Here is a 15,501-nt window from a genome sequence, read left to right on the forward strand (position 1 = left end):
AAGAAAAAAATCCGGTCGAATTTGCCGCGTTACGTAACATCGAGCTTTCGACCAATCAGCGCCTGCGACGGCCATTTAACAAGGAAGCTTTCGCGCCCGTGGGAAAAAATGCGTAAACACGAACAGCTGATCTCCGAGGAGCTCAAAAGTAGGTCGATAACAAGGCGCGCGTACTGCCGGTGCTTTTGTTTTCTCGGCGTGCCGGTTTTCCGATTTAAAACTCGCGATGCTTCACTGTTTTATTATTACGTAGCAGAACGGGTTACATAACCCGTAACGCCCTTTTTAGGATTTCTATTTTCAAATGTTCGCTTGTTTTTATTTGTCAAATGTATCGCTTGATTCCTAAACAAACCCTTCCACAGTGCTAATGTAAATCAAAATCAATCCGTTTTGTTTGTTAGTTACCTTTCCATTTACAGATACCTTTGTTACAGGTATTTAATCATGTAATATTTCCATTCATACGCGGTCAAGCACGAAATCAAATTCCAAGTAAGGTTAGTGACGCCTAGATACCGCCATGGGTTACATATTTCGCCATTATTCCAAACTTTAACGGTGTACAACAAATACTGGCTAACAGATTTAGCCGCAAGGTCGCGAAGCTGTCAAGCCCATGCTTTGCTGTAAATATGAAAGCATTTCAGTTATTTTTTACGATTTTGCTGTTTTGCACAGCCGTTTCAAGTGAAGTGAAAATGAAAATTGGTAAGATGGCATAAAAAGTTGTCACAATGTGTGCTAAGGAAAAATGTCCTATTACATGAACATGTTTTAAAATTACACTGCACAGTTTTTTTTGATGGGAAGATACGGTTGCCTTGTTTGTAGCCACAATATTTGGTTTTTATAAAACTTTTTACATCGTCTTGTCTAAAAGCGTTTGTTTATCTTTTTGGTAACATCGCTTGCAAATGTGAAGCCAATCATTTCATGACCGATATTGTTTCTTTTCAGGTATTTTGTACGACTCTGCTTCTGCACCTCTAGCCGATTTGGTTGAAACCGACATTAGGAACACAAGGAAGCCAGAAACTGTTATTACGACCGAACAAATTTTCACTTCGAAATATCAAAACCTATCAGGTCAGAATTAATATATGCTTACTGTTCAGTATGGCTTGTTAGTAAAAGTGAAGCATTTTTGTTGTGAGTTTCAGATGCCGTTTTGAACGAGGATTTCACAGCTCTTTTGTCAGTAGCAAGTAAATTGGAATGCGGAAACATCACCACTATAAAGAAGCTTATTCCAATATATTCAATTGCCAGGTTTGAGCTTCTATATCTATAGTTTAGTGTAGGAACTCTCAAGATATCATTACCAATTAGTACAATAATTAGATCGTGTCACAAAAAATAATGCAGACAATTTATAACGCAATCTGTGTCTTTCATGCCAATTGCAGTAGTGTTGCTAGGGTGGCGATTTTCCCGCCCAATTGGGCTTGTTTCTAACATCGAATTAGGAGATATAACTGGTTGCGGATTGTTAAAAAGGCCATTTTTTACATGCACGAGCCTTTGCAAGCAGTTAAAATGGGCTAATTTTTGGCTTGTTTTTAATTTATCGCGGTTTTTGGTCTAGTTTCGATAAGAAACTGTCTTTGCAGAACTGTGGACTCCTGTGAACGTGATGATGAAAGCGGCAGTATCACGTATTTGTTCCCACCAAGTTTCTCGCTTATTTCGGCTTTATCGACTACTGCCAGGCTGTACGGATGGAACAAAGCCATTGTGTTTGAAGAGGAAAGCAACGGTAAGCAAAAGTAAATGCCACAGTATAAAATGCCTGGAAATGCGTTTTTATTCAAACTGCCTAACAATATAAAAAATAGCTGTTGTTCTTTTTATTACTTCAATTAAGCCGCTTGTTATCTTTCAACGGCTGTTGTAGTGAACCAATAAAATTTATTCATTCTAGTATAAGTCATGCGTTTTATTGTGTGTGTTTGATTTCTGTTTCTTTGTCCCAATTCCAATGCCCTAGAAATCCAATTTTCTTTCGCGGACATGCAATATGCCAGTGAACAAGGAATCGAAATTATCGCGTATGAAGCGAATGGAAATGAAGAATCACTTGTAAAGACAATGAAACTTGCAAGAAAAGAAGGCCTGCGGTAAGTATACTGCAGTTTTTTTATTGGCAATATGTACTAATTTGTTTAATTTATCAATTTTACAAAAAGTCAAAGACAGTCAACATGGTATTTCAATTTATGCATTTAACGTTTAAATCTAAATTTAAAAAGCCAATCGGTCTGTTTTTAAACTCACTTTTTTGGTGATTTATTCTACAGAGCGTACATTCTCAGCAGCCCAACAATAAGTGCAAAAAGGATCATTCAAATCGCACAGAAAAAGCAACTCGCTACAGCGAACTTCCATTGGTTTATTCCAAATGTGGTAAGTACGATGGAAGCATACAATCAAAGACAGAAGTCGGTAATTATCCTAACATGGTATTATCGAGCCTGTCAATGACATGACATTTCCACATAAATTATGATTTTTTTACATAGAGGGTAAAATTCTCTCAATTTTTTTTCTCAAAATTAAGCACCACAGTCTGCAGACTTAGTTTTTAGACATAAGTTTTGTATGGGCAATTTGTCCACTCTTATTACAAAACATTTTCCATTTAAGTTTGTAGATCCAGACGAATTTCTTGACATTTCACGAAGCGGTGTGAGAATGACTTTTCTGTCCAGGTTGGTCAGATTTTACATTTGCCACAAAAAAATAGTTGAATTAGGGCACAGCATTCTTTTTAGCCCCGTCATCACTCCGCTGGTGCGAGGCCTGATGACGAAATACGCTGCATCTGGAATCAACGTCACTTCCGACATTGTTTACAATGACGTCATCAAGGCATTGGCGCGTCTAGCGGTGGAAAATCTTTTCCAGGCCTGTCAGTTGAAGAACTGCGGCGCCATGGATGAAAGTGGACAAGTAGCGTATATTTTGAAATAACATAGAAAGCAAAAATAGACAAGTTTTGTTACCGATATCATACATACCATTGACCACTTATTGAGAAATGGCAAACAATGTACAACGTTCATTTTGTCGCTTTAATATGGCGTTAATACTGATTAATGATTTGCAAACACCAGTTTTTATGTCTTAGTGTGGAAACAGGTTCCAAATTAAGGAAATAGAATCAGTCGTTAAGAACTTAACAATATATATTTCGCCTGTTAGCATCGTCAGTGAAAATATTCTTAAGTGTTTCTCGACTGATTCTGTTTCCACGTTCAGAGTTATACTTAAAACAAACAGTGATCGTCAGTTTGACACAGTTAAATCGATTAATTCCAGTTCTTATGTGTTCCAGAAACTTTGTGCACCGTTGCCACATGAAATAAACTACAGCTTAGTGACACCACGCACTAACTCAAGGTAACTGTGATCCATAGCCCCATTTTACAGTAAACACCCGCACTAGATGGTTACACTCTTTTGCATTCAGGTCTTTTGAAAAGCGATCGGTACCTGCAGAACCGACGCAAACAGTGCCACCTAGCGACGCGTGCGAGGTTAACATGGGGCGGGACACAGTTTGTCAAAGGGTAAGCGATTTTGCTGCTGAATTTTTTTAGCTTTATCTTTCCTTTTAGTTTCATGTGTTTGCGCATACACATTAGCTTCTCGTGCATACTCTAAGTCTAAGGGACACTTTGAGCAATAACAAGCACTGCATAATTGCTCAAGCGCCTACCTTTTACCAGTGATTCCTAAACTTTTTAACCCCAAATTAGTGCATCTATGAAGAATAATTTTCGAAACGCAATATTGATTTGAATTTGGAAAAAAAATCAATTCAATTATGAAAAGATTATCTCGCATAACATTCCGTTATTCCTGAGCGCACCTTTGTAGAGTGGGCTCAGGAACTGTTTGACAAGAACTGTACATGTTTCATATTCACAAACTGTATACGTTTCAATCTTCTATCTTCTCGCATTCCTTAGATATCGAAAATTTTGACCCAAGGAGAACCTTACACTTCGATGGAAGAAAGAAAACATTTAGTGCAAGTCGAAAGTTTGCAGACGCTTGTAGCCAGAGGTAAATCTAATTTAACTTGGCCTGCCCTACGCGCTCTTGGACTGGATAATTGGACCGCGTGGAATTTGTTGATCTTATGTGTATATTTTCTTTGTGCCCAAAAAGTATAGCTGTTATATTTTTTGTCAACGAAGTGTCTTCTTCTTTACTGATTAAAATACGGTAGGCAAAATTTGAACTAGTTACACAACCGCAAAATTTCTCCACATAGCGTCATATTCAAACTATAGTGCTACATCTTTTTGTGGATTTTATGTCAAATAATATACCTGAAAAAAATATTTATTTTTTAGTTGCGGATCAGGATAAACGGCAACGTTCAAAACGCCAAGTTTCAGACTTTCAGGACAGCGACTTTATTAAGTGCCCTACATTCAAATGGCCTACAACGATGTCAAGTTACATCACAGGTTAGTTCAGTCAGTACTACGAATCCGGAGTTGTAATCTGGCCTTAAATTGGTGTCCGAACCCGAACCCGATTTCAACAGGATTATTTTTCAAAACAAAACCCGAATTAGGCCCGTATCATTCAAACTCAAACCCGAACGAGACTCGAAAAGCACACCCCGACTTACAGCTCTGTGGTACCGAGCACCTAAAAATAGCTGACGTTCAAATAGGGACTGCCTCACAGTTAATGGTTGTTATTACCTTGTAGATAGTTTTGCCAGGGGCTCCATTTAAGTCAAATTAGGTAGTTCTTTTACCAAAACCCGTCCTGACTAGAACACTTGTCAGGATTTAGCAGAATCTCTGCTATTAAAACGTGTCTAAGCCATTTTGCCTAATGGGAATGCTCGGTGACCGACTGATTCGATAGAACGCCTTTAATGGGCCTGTCGTAGTATGATTTATATATCAGTGTGTCGTGATCGCTGGTCTACACAAACGCTTCAGACCCAGTTAAGAATTTATGTCCATCTTAACTCAAAAACATTGTGACAGAATTGGCTTATTTTACATAAAACACATGTCCTTATAGCGACGCAGTATTTCAAAATTTGGTAATGTTGTTTACTTATAGAACATGTTGTTCCTACAGGTTCAGCTGAAGAAACGACACTTGCACTTCAATACGAATCCAACGCTGGACTATGTGCAAACGCACCGACTTACTACGAATGGGTAAGTCAAGCGTCTATTAGGACATTTTTTGCAGTGTTATTTAAAGAAAATGCCTATTTATTTTGTTGTAGATCTACAAAGAAGGTTCATGCAGTAAGGATTTTCTGCGCCATACTGAAATCACACATGCCAACTCAATTTTAATCACAGAGGTCATATCAAGGTCGAAGTCAAAGGTGATTGTCTTTAGTCTTTATTGGTTATGTTTGTCTAAACTGAACAAGAAGGTATGGGATGTTTTTTTTTGTGCACCGTACAAAACAAATCATTCCTAAATCGAATACACCACAAACTTATCTTACTTTCAAACAAGGTTCGTTGGATAAAACTGCAATAAACATGTTAACACTCTTATTAAAACTAGAGACAAAATTCATGTACAGTAAACTTCGGTTAATCTGGACCCGTTTGGACCAAACATTTGTCCGGATTGGACGAAGATCTAGATTAACCGATGTCGGTTAGTTGAAGCCTTACATTACTAATTATTAGAACCTCAAGTTTGTCCGAATTAGGCGAAGATCCTAATTAACGGAACCTGGTTTAACCAAGGTTTACTGTACACCTAAAGTCTTTCTCTATTGACATTAAACTACTTACATGTAGAAAACGGAGGAAATCATTATAGCTGGAGTGTTCAATGGTAACCAGGCGTCACTTAACATCACCTATTCACCTTTCTCAGTGACCGACATACAGTTGCCACAGAGACCACTTCTTGTGTGCGCTGTGTGGGTGAGTGACCTTATAAGGGGCTGTTTGCTGTTTATGGTGACACCTGTCAATTTTAGAAATTCCGAATGTTAATTTTATGTTATAATTTTCATATAGTTTGTTTATAACTTCGAGTAGAGCTATACTAACACCATACCTCACGACAGACCCACATTTAGCTAATTTTCGATAGGTGGCGCAAAGAGCTGAATTATTTATTTAGCACCTGAAGAGGGGTAGGGTTAGGATGTTAGTTTTTGAAAATGTTACATTAGAAATTAAGTTTTATTGCTAGTTTTATTGCATTTTGAATGCTTATACCTTACCCCGACCCTAATAGTCCTAACCGTGAGCATTTTAGAGATAAAATCATAGTTTGATCTGAAATCCACCTACAGTAGCAGTTTTCCGGTGATTACTGTTCTTTACATCAATACAATTCAATTCAATACAGTTTTCAATACAGTTTATACACTGGGTTTTGAATTGCAACATGAATATTGTACCTTATGACCTGGAAGTTCGGTTGAGTTACAAATTTATAAGATAACTAATGGCATGATATGGAACGTTTACATTTTTACAGCAACCTCCGTGGTTAAGTTGGGAAAGCGACCCCAAAACCGGAGAACTGAAATTTGAAGGCAAGTTTTTTTTACATCATCTTTATAACCAGTTATCAAAAAACGTCGTTACAACACTAAACGAAACCATTTTAAAACCTAACTGCATTTAGATTCTAAGGCCAAACACAAAAGTTTTAAAAGTGTTATAGATGTGATTTTTTCCGGGAAAGTATACTTGATTGATTTAATGATAGTTCGTTCAGTACCGCAGCTTTAGTATAGGTCTATGCCTTGTATATCGAGTTTTTCCTTAGTCGTGTTTACTATAACAGTGCACCAAAACCATTTTTTGTAAGCATTACGGTGTGACTGCAGCGTGTTTGGTCACAGTTCACCAAATGTATTCTTAACCTTTTTAACGCTGCGCAACTATTACCAGCTTGGTGATTTTTCGGATTGTTTTGGTCTGATTTAATATCTTGTTATTTAGGTTACTTGTTTGAGGTTTTAACCCACTTGAGCACATCAATGAATTTCACTTACGAGATGGTGATGCATCCAGACTTTAACTCACAACATCGCTTAACTGCTGAAGAACTAGAAGCAGCAATGTACAACATGTTTGAAAACGACTCGGTAAAAATAAAACATTTTGTTGTAACTAGATGCACGGACAGTATACATACTTTTTGTTGTAATTTCTGTGTAAAGCAAATTTAGGCCTCTCTTCAACATGACTTTACTTTTGATTTCATTTTAGTGAAAAACATTACTCGAATAGGGCCCGAAAAGTGGTAAAATTGCCGTCAAAATAGGGCCGGGATCAAGTTTTGAGATACAGCACAGGGTTAAAGAAAAGGATGCGTCACTTAACTATAGTGCAAAATATGTGTTAACAGCTAATGTCAAAGTTAAGGATACTAGACTACAAGACGTTTTTTAAACAATTCTTTAACTTTGTAACCAAAATGCACAGTTGGGTTTTTTTCACCAACCTACCTGAAAATGTTTATGTTTTAGTGCGACTTTTTTCTTCACACCAAAAGTATCCGTGGCGGTAGAATGGGTCGAGCCGAGACAGTCGACCTCTCTCTCGCTCTCCAGCAGCCCTCGATGTTCTTACTCACACAACGATTGGAGAAAACTCAATCTATAGACATCTGGCAATTCATGACGCCCTTCCATGAAGAAAGTTGGATTTATCTGTGGAGTTGTTTTATTTTGGTGAGAAAATAATACAATAATGGGGGATTGCAAGGAGGTCTGGCATATTTTTATCATCAAATGTGGCGCAGTTTAGCTAATTTTCCTATGATAAAACTATGAAATAAGGTTGCAAGTCGGGTAGAGAATTTTGGGTCGGGTTCGGGCGGGCTTTATTCGTAAGGTTAAATGAAATTGACTTGATTTTGGCCTGGCTACACTCGGCCACATTTGTGTCGTAATTTCGAATCCCACCGCAGATTTTTCTACCCTGTGGCTTGCCTTATGTGGGTATATACGCGTGGTGACCGGCTGATAAGACGCCTTTAACAGGCCTGGCGAACCATGATTCAAGTTTAGGATGTATTTAGACATATTGAAGAAAAGGTTCGGGCCGGGACCGCGTAAACCCAAGTCGTTTCCATTACATTAAATATGCAAATTAATTTGTTTGCACTTTCTTGTGTTTTTGGTCAGCAACGTGTACCGCAAGCCAACCCATTATCAGTTAGTTAGTGTAAAGTAAGCATTAAACGGTTGAAAAACACTGCTCTAGACAACAAATTTTGTTTATTCCGTCGAAATATCTAAGGTTAATAATAACAACCCTCACATTTTAATTGTTGTTTTGATCGCTTACAGGTTTCCTTGTTCTTGGCATGGATAAACACAAAAAATCCGTACGAATATTTGAAAATAGCGGCATCTTTCGGACCGGATTCTGAGCCGTCTGACCACTTGGGGGTGCTAAATAGCTTGTGGTTCAACTTTTCATCAATTGTCCAACAAGGTGTTGACATTGTACCAAGGCAAGTAAATATCTTCACTTGTTTTGTGGGCACTTAACTCAACTAAACTATATTTGTAAGGCCATTGTTTTCGAACGTTTTGAAAGGTAAGAACAATTTATAACTGTAGGTTTTTAAAATGGAAAACAAAGGTTTTTTGAAAAATAAGATTTTAATTCATAGATATCTACTGTAACTATTTGCAGATCGAAAGCAGCTAAAATGTTGACAGGAACTTGGTGGTTTTTCGGTCTCACAATAATCACAGCTTACACCGCTAACATGACATTGTTTATGACGCAGGTAATTTGAGAATGGTTTGAGGTCAAACATTTCAGTTTTTCTTGCTAGTTGTGTTTTATATTTCGGTGCCTTCAAATCTTGGCCACATTTGTTTTTGCTTGACAATATTTGTATGACCCAATTAATAACTTGATTTTGAATAAACCATTTTTTCTTTGTTGAAATCCAAGGACATAAATGGTTTCGTTGAAAGGTTGTCCACGAGTCTGCTACCACATCGAGTTATACGAATTTTTACAAAATGTTTACATTGCATTACATTTTCATTCAGTCCGCGAATATAGCTATGTCAAAAGTACTAGAACTAAACCTTAAATTAAAGTTTGGAAATGTTTAGGCTTAAAATTGTTACAACCTGAATGCGACAAAGCTATATTGAATTTAGGGAAACAAAGGAGGAATCGAAACTTTGGACGAACTAGCAAGTCAGAAGGAGTTTGCATACGGGATTATGTACGACAATCCAATGCTAACTCTCTTCCTTCCAGATGCAAAAGAAAGACCCTACACGTAAGTACTAAGAATTATATGCACAAACAGAGCGTATGGTATTAAGCCTAAGCCAGCCTTAATGAAATAAGTTTCAGTTTCATTTGGCGAGGTTTCGATTGAACGCTTTTGTATTTCTGAGTGGCGCGGACTTTTTTGGAAATTAAAGTTGTGCTTTTGACGCTCATGTCGAATGGGTGGAAGCTTTAGGGTATTTTTGTAATTGAATTGGTTTCGTCGTGAAGAAACCTTTGTGTGTGTTTTCCATGGAAATATTACTCCACCGTTTATGTAAACGTACGACGTCTTTAGCTTTTGAACAGTAAGTGCTCTTAATTCTATTGAAATTAAGTGTTTCTCAACCTGGGGTCCATGAGATGGTTTCAAGGGGTTGGTGAATGAAAAATGTAAATAATACAAAGAAAGATTTAATAAGAGTTTATTGTACATGGGGTCCACAGACTTGATAAATTTGATATTCAAGAAAGCGTCTTTAGTTAAAAAAAATGTTGGGACCACTGTTTAATTGATTCAGGTCATTCAATTCATTTGGAGCTTAAACGCCTAACGTTTACTAATGTAGAAATCATGAACTAACACTTTTCATGTTTTTTTTCACAACAGAATGCTAAATTTCCCGTAACTACATTTATTTACTCTAGGTTGCTTTACAACTACCTGAAAAAGGAATGGAACGGATCGGTGTTTTATTCCCACCAAGATGCATTCGACAAAATTCTCGCAGGAAATTTCTATCTCATGGCTTCGTTTGAAACTGCTGTAGAAGCTCTTGCGACTTCCTGCCAGTTTGACAAGGTGGCTTTAGCTGAAGTAAAATTTGCAACATACATGAAATTTAACATCACTTATATACTGTCAAATGTCAAACTTCAGTCAACTCCGGTTAAGGCTAATAAGATTGAAGTATTGCATGTTTTATACCAACGGGTGGCGTGCCATCCTGGTTAAGAACCAATGTTTTATATTAATGAAGTAAACTTCGGGTATTCCAGACCCGTTCGGACCTAAAAAATTGTCCGGATTAGACGAAGTTTCGAATTAACCGATGTCGATTTGTCGAGTTTTGTCCGAATTAGGCGAAGATCTGGATTAGCCGAATCCGGTTTAACCGTAGTTTACTGTACTATTTTTTTAGAGCTTGTGTACGTACATTCGTGTAGACAAGAATCCAAGGCCCATGCCCTTTACACATAAAAAATGCCAACTTGCACGTATGTGCATGCAAAAGATACCCGAAACGAAACTTTTTAACCCAAAACGTATATTTTTGGACTCACAAAAGTTAAACTGGATTAGCCACTACATATGTGTTTACCAACGTCTTTATTTGATTGCAGGTTGGTTCTGGCTTCTACCAGTATCAGTTTGCTCTTCCGTTCCCGAAAGGATCGCTGGTGATTCCCCTGTTTAACGACCACATTGCAAAGCTCAGGGACCGCGGAACTCTTTCCATGTTGGAAGAGAAATGGTAACATCTGAAAAAATGATTTCACCAGTAAAATATGGACCATTATTGAATCCCAGCGTTTTTGTTTTTTTGTTAAATTTGTTTTTGGTTGATGATAAAATGTTTGGTTTTTGGTAAAATGTTTAGTTAAAAAATCAAATTCACACACAATAAAACCTGGAAAACTATATTTTCACGACTTTCGGTTAATGGCAAATAAAATCAACAAAAACAAATTACCAACTAAAAGTCTATGATCTTAACAGAAATTAGAAGCTATAACACCTGAGAGAATTGTACAGTACAAACTGTTAACATATCTTAGCGGTATTTCTATGTTTAAGAACATCCATAAAGTTTCATTCTTATATGACTTTACAACGTATGTCATAAGCATGTGACGTCAGGTTATACGCTGTGGCAGGTTTTCGCTTGAGTCGGCGTGCGAGGACACCAATGTGGCAAAGACGTTGGAAAACCAACTTGATATCAAAGCCTTCATCGGGATGTATGTCTTCCTTATTATTGGATGTTCCATTGGTGTCTTCATATGCATCGCGGGTGGGTTGTAAAAAGATAAATATTTCAGCAATTACTGGGCAGTTTAAGCAACTTTGATAATGGTTTAAGGTTCCGAAAGTAAAAATCCAAAGCATATGGTATCTTAAAAGACATTTTGAAGGATTGTTTTTTTATTTTGTGAAGAACTTGTGTCATGTGGTTGCTTGGTTTATCGCGTTGATAAATAAAATGAACATACTATTGTTATCTTAGTATTGTGCCATTGAGCCTTACAATATACTAAATATACTAGGGTAGAGCCTAATATCCATACTAGATATCATGGAAATATTAAAACATATATCGGAAACATTTTAGCTCTATGTTTGAGCAACACAGAATCCTACGAACACATACTTCCAAATTTAAGCTAACTTAATATTAATTGCAGAAATTGCCTGGGTAAGGTTTGGAGGAGTCAGCGGAATGGTCGGAAAGGCGAGGAAATATGAATTTAAGGTAAGTTCAGTTTCTACACATCCACATATAAATCCGGCGCCGCAGTTTTTCCGTTTGTAAATATCAATTAGAAACTTTTCTTACGCTCTGCCACAATCAAAGGTATTTTTTTCTGTATTAGGAAAATCGAAGAGAAAATCGAAAAACGTTGGATCTTCTTGAAGACGAGTTTACCAAGTGGGAAGGAGGTTGGGAGGTTTGGAAATTCAAGGAATGGAGTAACCATGGAAACCCCAACGCGCTTGACCCTGGTCATTAACTTTATTTGTTGTCGTATAATAACTGTGGTTGCCATTCGTTCTTTTCTTCTTTTTTTGTTCGGCAACTTTTATATCAATGCACATGTTGGTTTAACCCACATAGGTGGGAACCATTTGGTTTAGATTACCATGCAGTGCCCTCGCATAGGCCACAATGACTATGTTTATTGACATTTTATCATTAGGCTTATAGGGCTTTTTCAAAAAGTTAACATTTAACTTTATTAAATGCTGCACTTATTAGTCCTAACGGCCGCAAGCCGCCTTAAGGCCGCGTATTTTCCAACCATGGTTTACCGATTGGTTCGTACAGATTATCTGAACTTCTTTTTAATTATAACTATTCTATAAAGTAAAAGCACTTTTGGACACTATTTCTAAACACTTGAGAAATTTCGAATTTTTTTGCAACCTTAAAATCCGTACATATGTAGGTGATAAAAAAGCAGAGCTAGAAAAACGAATTCGCGAGTCGACAATGAAACACGCCCTACACACTTGCAACTTGTGTGGAAAGACTGTCAAGCCTAAAGACGAAAAACAAGCAGCCGCGCCATACAGGTGCAGATTTGTCATTGGAATATTGCATAGTTGTGATCAAGCTTAAAATCCAGCAGGCCTTCATTGTTTCAATTCAGTGCTTTAAACACATTACCTCAGCCGTATTGAAAAAATCTCTTTATTTTTTACGTATTTTAAAATTGGGTTGCAAACGGTTAGTATCATACCATACCCTATTTGAGAAACAAATATTACACTAACCCCTACAAATTGGGTGCTAGATGCAGAGTTTTCTGTGTTTTTCAAATTGATATGTTACTACATGAGTTTTTCAGGAATGTAAATCGCTTGCCAAAGTCTTTTTGCTTTTAATATGGTTATTACGGGTAGGGATAATACACTTGAATTCTAATCAATTTGAAACCCGGTTTGGTTTGGTTCGGTTAGCGGTGACATTTCGACTTTTCAATACAAGAGTTTTTTTACAGGAGTACAATTGTGGTAAGCGAAAAGAAACCCGAAGATTCAGTGTCACGTGACTTAGACAGTGGTCGCTCCAGCGCCGCTAGCGGATTGTTAAATGAAGTCCAAAGTCCAGGTGAAATTTGCCATCACTGTGTGTTGCGGCGTTATATTGCGTGTGATTGCGCCAATTTACGCATTTTTGTGATTGCGATTCAATTGCTTTGACGTGTCTGTGGCTGGTTGACTTCTTAAGGCCTGTGATTACGGCGAATCGCATTTTGTAAATTGTGTTTCTCTTATAAAGCTGTGTTTTCTCCTCCATGCACTTTTGGTGTAGGAATTTTTTGGTTAGTGGCATACAGATTAAAAACGCGATATAATAAATGCATTCATACTGGGATCAGCCCTAAAGCGTTCATGCAGACCAGCGATCATGGCATACTCATTCATAAATCAGTACGCACGGTCATTAAAGACCTGGAGATCCCCTACTGCGAATTAGCTGACATATGTGCAGCATACAAGGCAGGCAACGGTGCTTGTGATTCGACTTTCGGAGGGTTCACCACTAAGCCTGTTTAGCTCAGTTGGTAGGGCGCGAGTCCCGAAAAGAATGTACCTTCGACATATGGAAAAAATCGAAAAGTGACTATTTTGCTCTCCTAAATGTTTTAAATTTCCGAATACTTTAGAAATAACCTGTCTATGAAAGTTTCTAAAGAATGTACCGCGGTGTTATTGCGTATCAAGCACTCATTTTACCGCAAAAACATAATTAAACTGTCAAGTGTCGCAATTTTTACCAAACTATCTTAGCTGATGACGTTTTTGACCTTCTCCCATTTCCGCCCGCAGCAGAACAGAGCGAAAAACGTGACCATTCAAGCGAAACCGGCAATTACACTGCGGAACACGTGACTCTACCTGTTCCGTTACCTCTCATTCCACAAGAGGAAACAACAACTATTGTCGACCGCGATTTACCACAAACTACCACTCGTGCCGACATTCTGCGTCAAAACTTTGCCCGCACCAACCTAAGTTCGATGCAGGTAATCACTTCGTTTAGTGAATCATAGTTCAATTAAAATTCGTTTCTAACTGTATGTTATTATTAAAGAGCTTTGCGTTGATTACATTGACTGTAATGATAGTTTAAGACTATTTGCAACCTATTTTAGGCATAAAAGTGCATTATTTACATTTGGGGGGTATTTTACATCAAAAGATTGGGGTATTTTACATCAAAAGAATTGGTAAAATTTAGTAAAATAAAATCTTAATGGAGGTTCAATAGCAAAGCGTCAACTTCCGAAAACTGAAAAGTTGTGCTTGTAAAAAGGATTTTTTTCATATCTATTCTATGTATTTGGTCAATTTCCACTGTTAAGGTTAGAAGTTGTCCAATCCTATACCCGGTGGTGGGATTCAGCCGGTTCGCGTCGGTTCTATAGAAGCGTCACACGAAATTTTATGAGATCGGCGAACCGATTGGCATTACTGGTTACTGTCAATAGACTTTTTGTAACAGAACCGGCTGAAAAATATGACCCTTTTAATAGAACCGGCTGACAAAAAATTTGAATCCCACCACTGCCCATACCCGTATACTTTTGTAAAGTTTTGTATCATCGGTATATTCGGGGCCAGAAACCATAGCGCCTCTTTTCCCCTTTTAAAATATAGGGTTAATTATACGCCACTGCTTTATCCAATGTGTTACAAATTCTGACCAAAAATTGTTGGTCTTTTCAACTAAAAATACACCATGGAAATTTAATTTTGCAGTCCCACTCTTCACTCGCAAGTGGTACTCTATCAATCCCTGGCATCCACGCTTCTGATTGGACAATCTCAACCAAGTTTGGGGGTCATGACGTCCCGGACAGCTCATATGACGACACGGTGACGTCATCGGCTATTGCCCCTCCCGGTGAGTTTTCTGAGCCAAGTCACTACTATGACGCATTATCGAGCGGTTTGAGCTCATCGTTTTGTGACGACAGTTGGAGTGAGGGAGGTTCGTCCCATATATATGAGTAGCTCTATGTGTTAGTTATTTACCATTTAGATGCAATTTTGTGTTGCGTAGCCCTAGGAATGGTTATTTGATTCGATACGGGCTTTTTAAGAGGATGCTGTATGCATTTCTGTGACTAATGAAAATACGTAATGCCTTATTACATTTTTTTTAGGGATAAACATTGTTGAAAACTCACCAATTGGATTTAAGGCCTTTAACTGCAATTTAATTTGTATCACGTAAACAATATCTGTTAACAAATATGTATTATTCTTAGCCTGATGTTGTCGTTTTTGTCTTGTGCAATAAAACATAGTGTATATATCCAAAAAAATGTGGTTGTTTGTCAACAGCAACAGAAAAAAATGTTAACTCACATCAGTGCAACACCCTCGTAACCTTTGACCCTAATACGAGGCAACTTGGCTCCAATTTATCGATGACAGTTTAACAGCCGTTGGTTATTGATGTGCGGGTTTAATTTTTCGCTGGTCCTCAAGAAT

At 37.6% G+C, this 15,501-nt stretch overlaps 1 protein-coding gene and 1 long non-coding RNA gene across 5 annotated transcripts in view; one reads left to right on the plus strand and one right to left on the minus strand.

Moving 5' to 3' along the window:
• Positions 1 to 6: 6 nt before the first annotated feature.
• LOC145229972 (uncharacterized) lies at positions 7 to 15,322 on the plus strand. 4 transcript variants are annotated; one of them, XM_080095324.1, is made up of 31 exons: positions 7 to 500; positions 961 to 1,089; positions 1,164 to 1,272; positions 1,614 to 1,759; positions 1,991 to 2,120; positions 2,301 to 2,406; positions 2,647 to 2,711; positions 2,775 to 2,952; positions 3,338 to 3,402; positions 3,473 to 3,572; positions 3,975 to 4,071; positions 4,365 to 4,481; positions 5,116 to 5,198; positions 5,270 to 5,374; positions 5,805 to 5,933; positions 6,499 to 6,556; positions 6,969 to 7,114; positions 7,499 to 7,702; positions 8,324 to 8,490; positions 8,676 to 8,772; positions 9,158 to 9,282; positions 9,924 to 10,077; positions 10,620 to 10,750; positions 11,154 to 11,290; positions 11,682 to 11,749; positions 11,871 to 12,000; positions 12,444 to 12,570; positions 12,999 to 13,108; positions 13,831 to 14,027; positions 14,764 to 14,908; positions 15,171 to 15,322. In XM_080095324.1, exons 5-31 carry the CDS (start codon positions 2,014 to 2,016, stop codon positions 15,239 to 15,241), a joined length of 3,219 nt encoding a protein of 1,072 aa, XP_079951450.1. In that variant the 5' UTR covers positions 7 to 500; positions 961 to 1,089; positions 1,164 to 1,272; positions 1,614 to 1,759; positions 1,991 to 2,013; the 3' UTR covers positions 15,242 to 15,322. The 4 variants fall into 4 exon arrangements, with proteins under 4 accessions (XP_079951450.1, XP_079951447.1, XP_079951449.1 ...); XM_080095321.1 differs by having other exon boundaries at positions 14,764 to 15,236; XM_080095323.1 differs by having other exon boundaries at positions 13,834 to 14,027; positions 14,764 to 15,236.
• The window catches only part of LOC145229977 (uncharacterized), a 49,109-nt gene continuing 44,316 nt past the window's right edge, over positions 10,709 to 15,501 (minus strand). The window contains exon 3 of the long non-coding RNA XR_013860525.1: positions 10,709 to 10,757. This is a non-coding gene — a long non-coding RNA (uncharacterized LOC145229977). The remainder of the gene's footprint in view (positions 10,758 to 15,501) is intronic.

This window comes from Phallusia mammillata, chromosome 5, assembly GCF_965637545.1.
Source record: "Phallusia mammillata chromosome 5, kaPhaMamm4.hap1.1, whole genome shotgun sequence".
NCBI lineage: Eukaryota > Metazoa > Chordata > Ascidiacea > Phlebobranchia > Ascidiidae > Phallusia > Phallusia mammillata.

What these genes read in the sequence shown, in the direction of transcription:
- LOC145229972 (XM_080095321.1), top strand. Translation starts at nt 2,014, where the DNA reads ATGCAATATGCCAGTGAACAAGGAATCGAAATTATCGCGTATGAAGCG. An exon ending in ACATGTTTGAAAACGACTCG is followed by an intron (nt 7,115 to 7,498) that starts GTAAAAATAAAA and finishes TTTATGTTTTAG; the next exon opens with TGCGACTTTTTTCTTCACAC. An exon ending in GGTGTTGACATTGTACCAAG is followed by an intron (nt 8,491 to 8,675) that starts GCAAGTAAATAT and finishes AACTATTTGCAG; the next exon opens with ATCGAAAGCAGCTAAAATGT.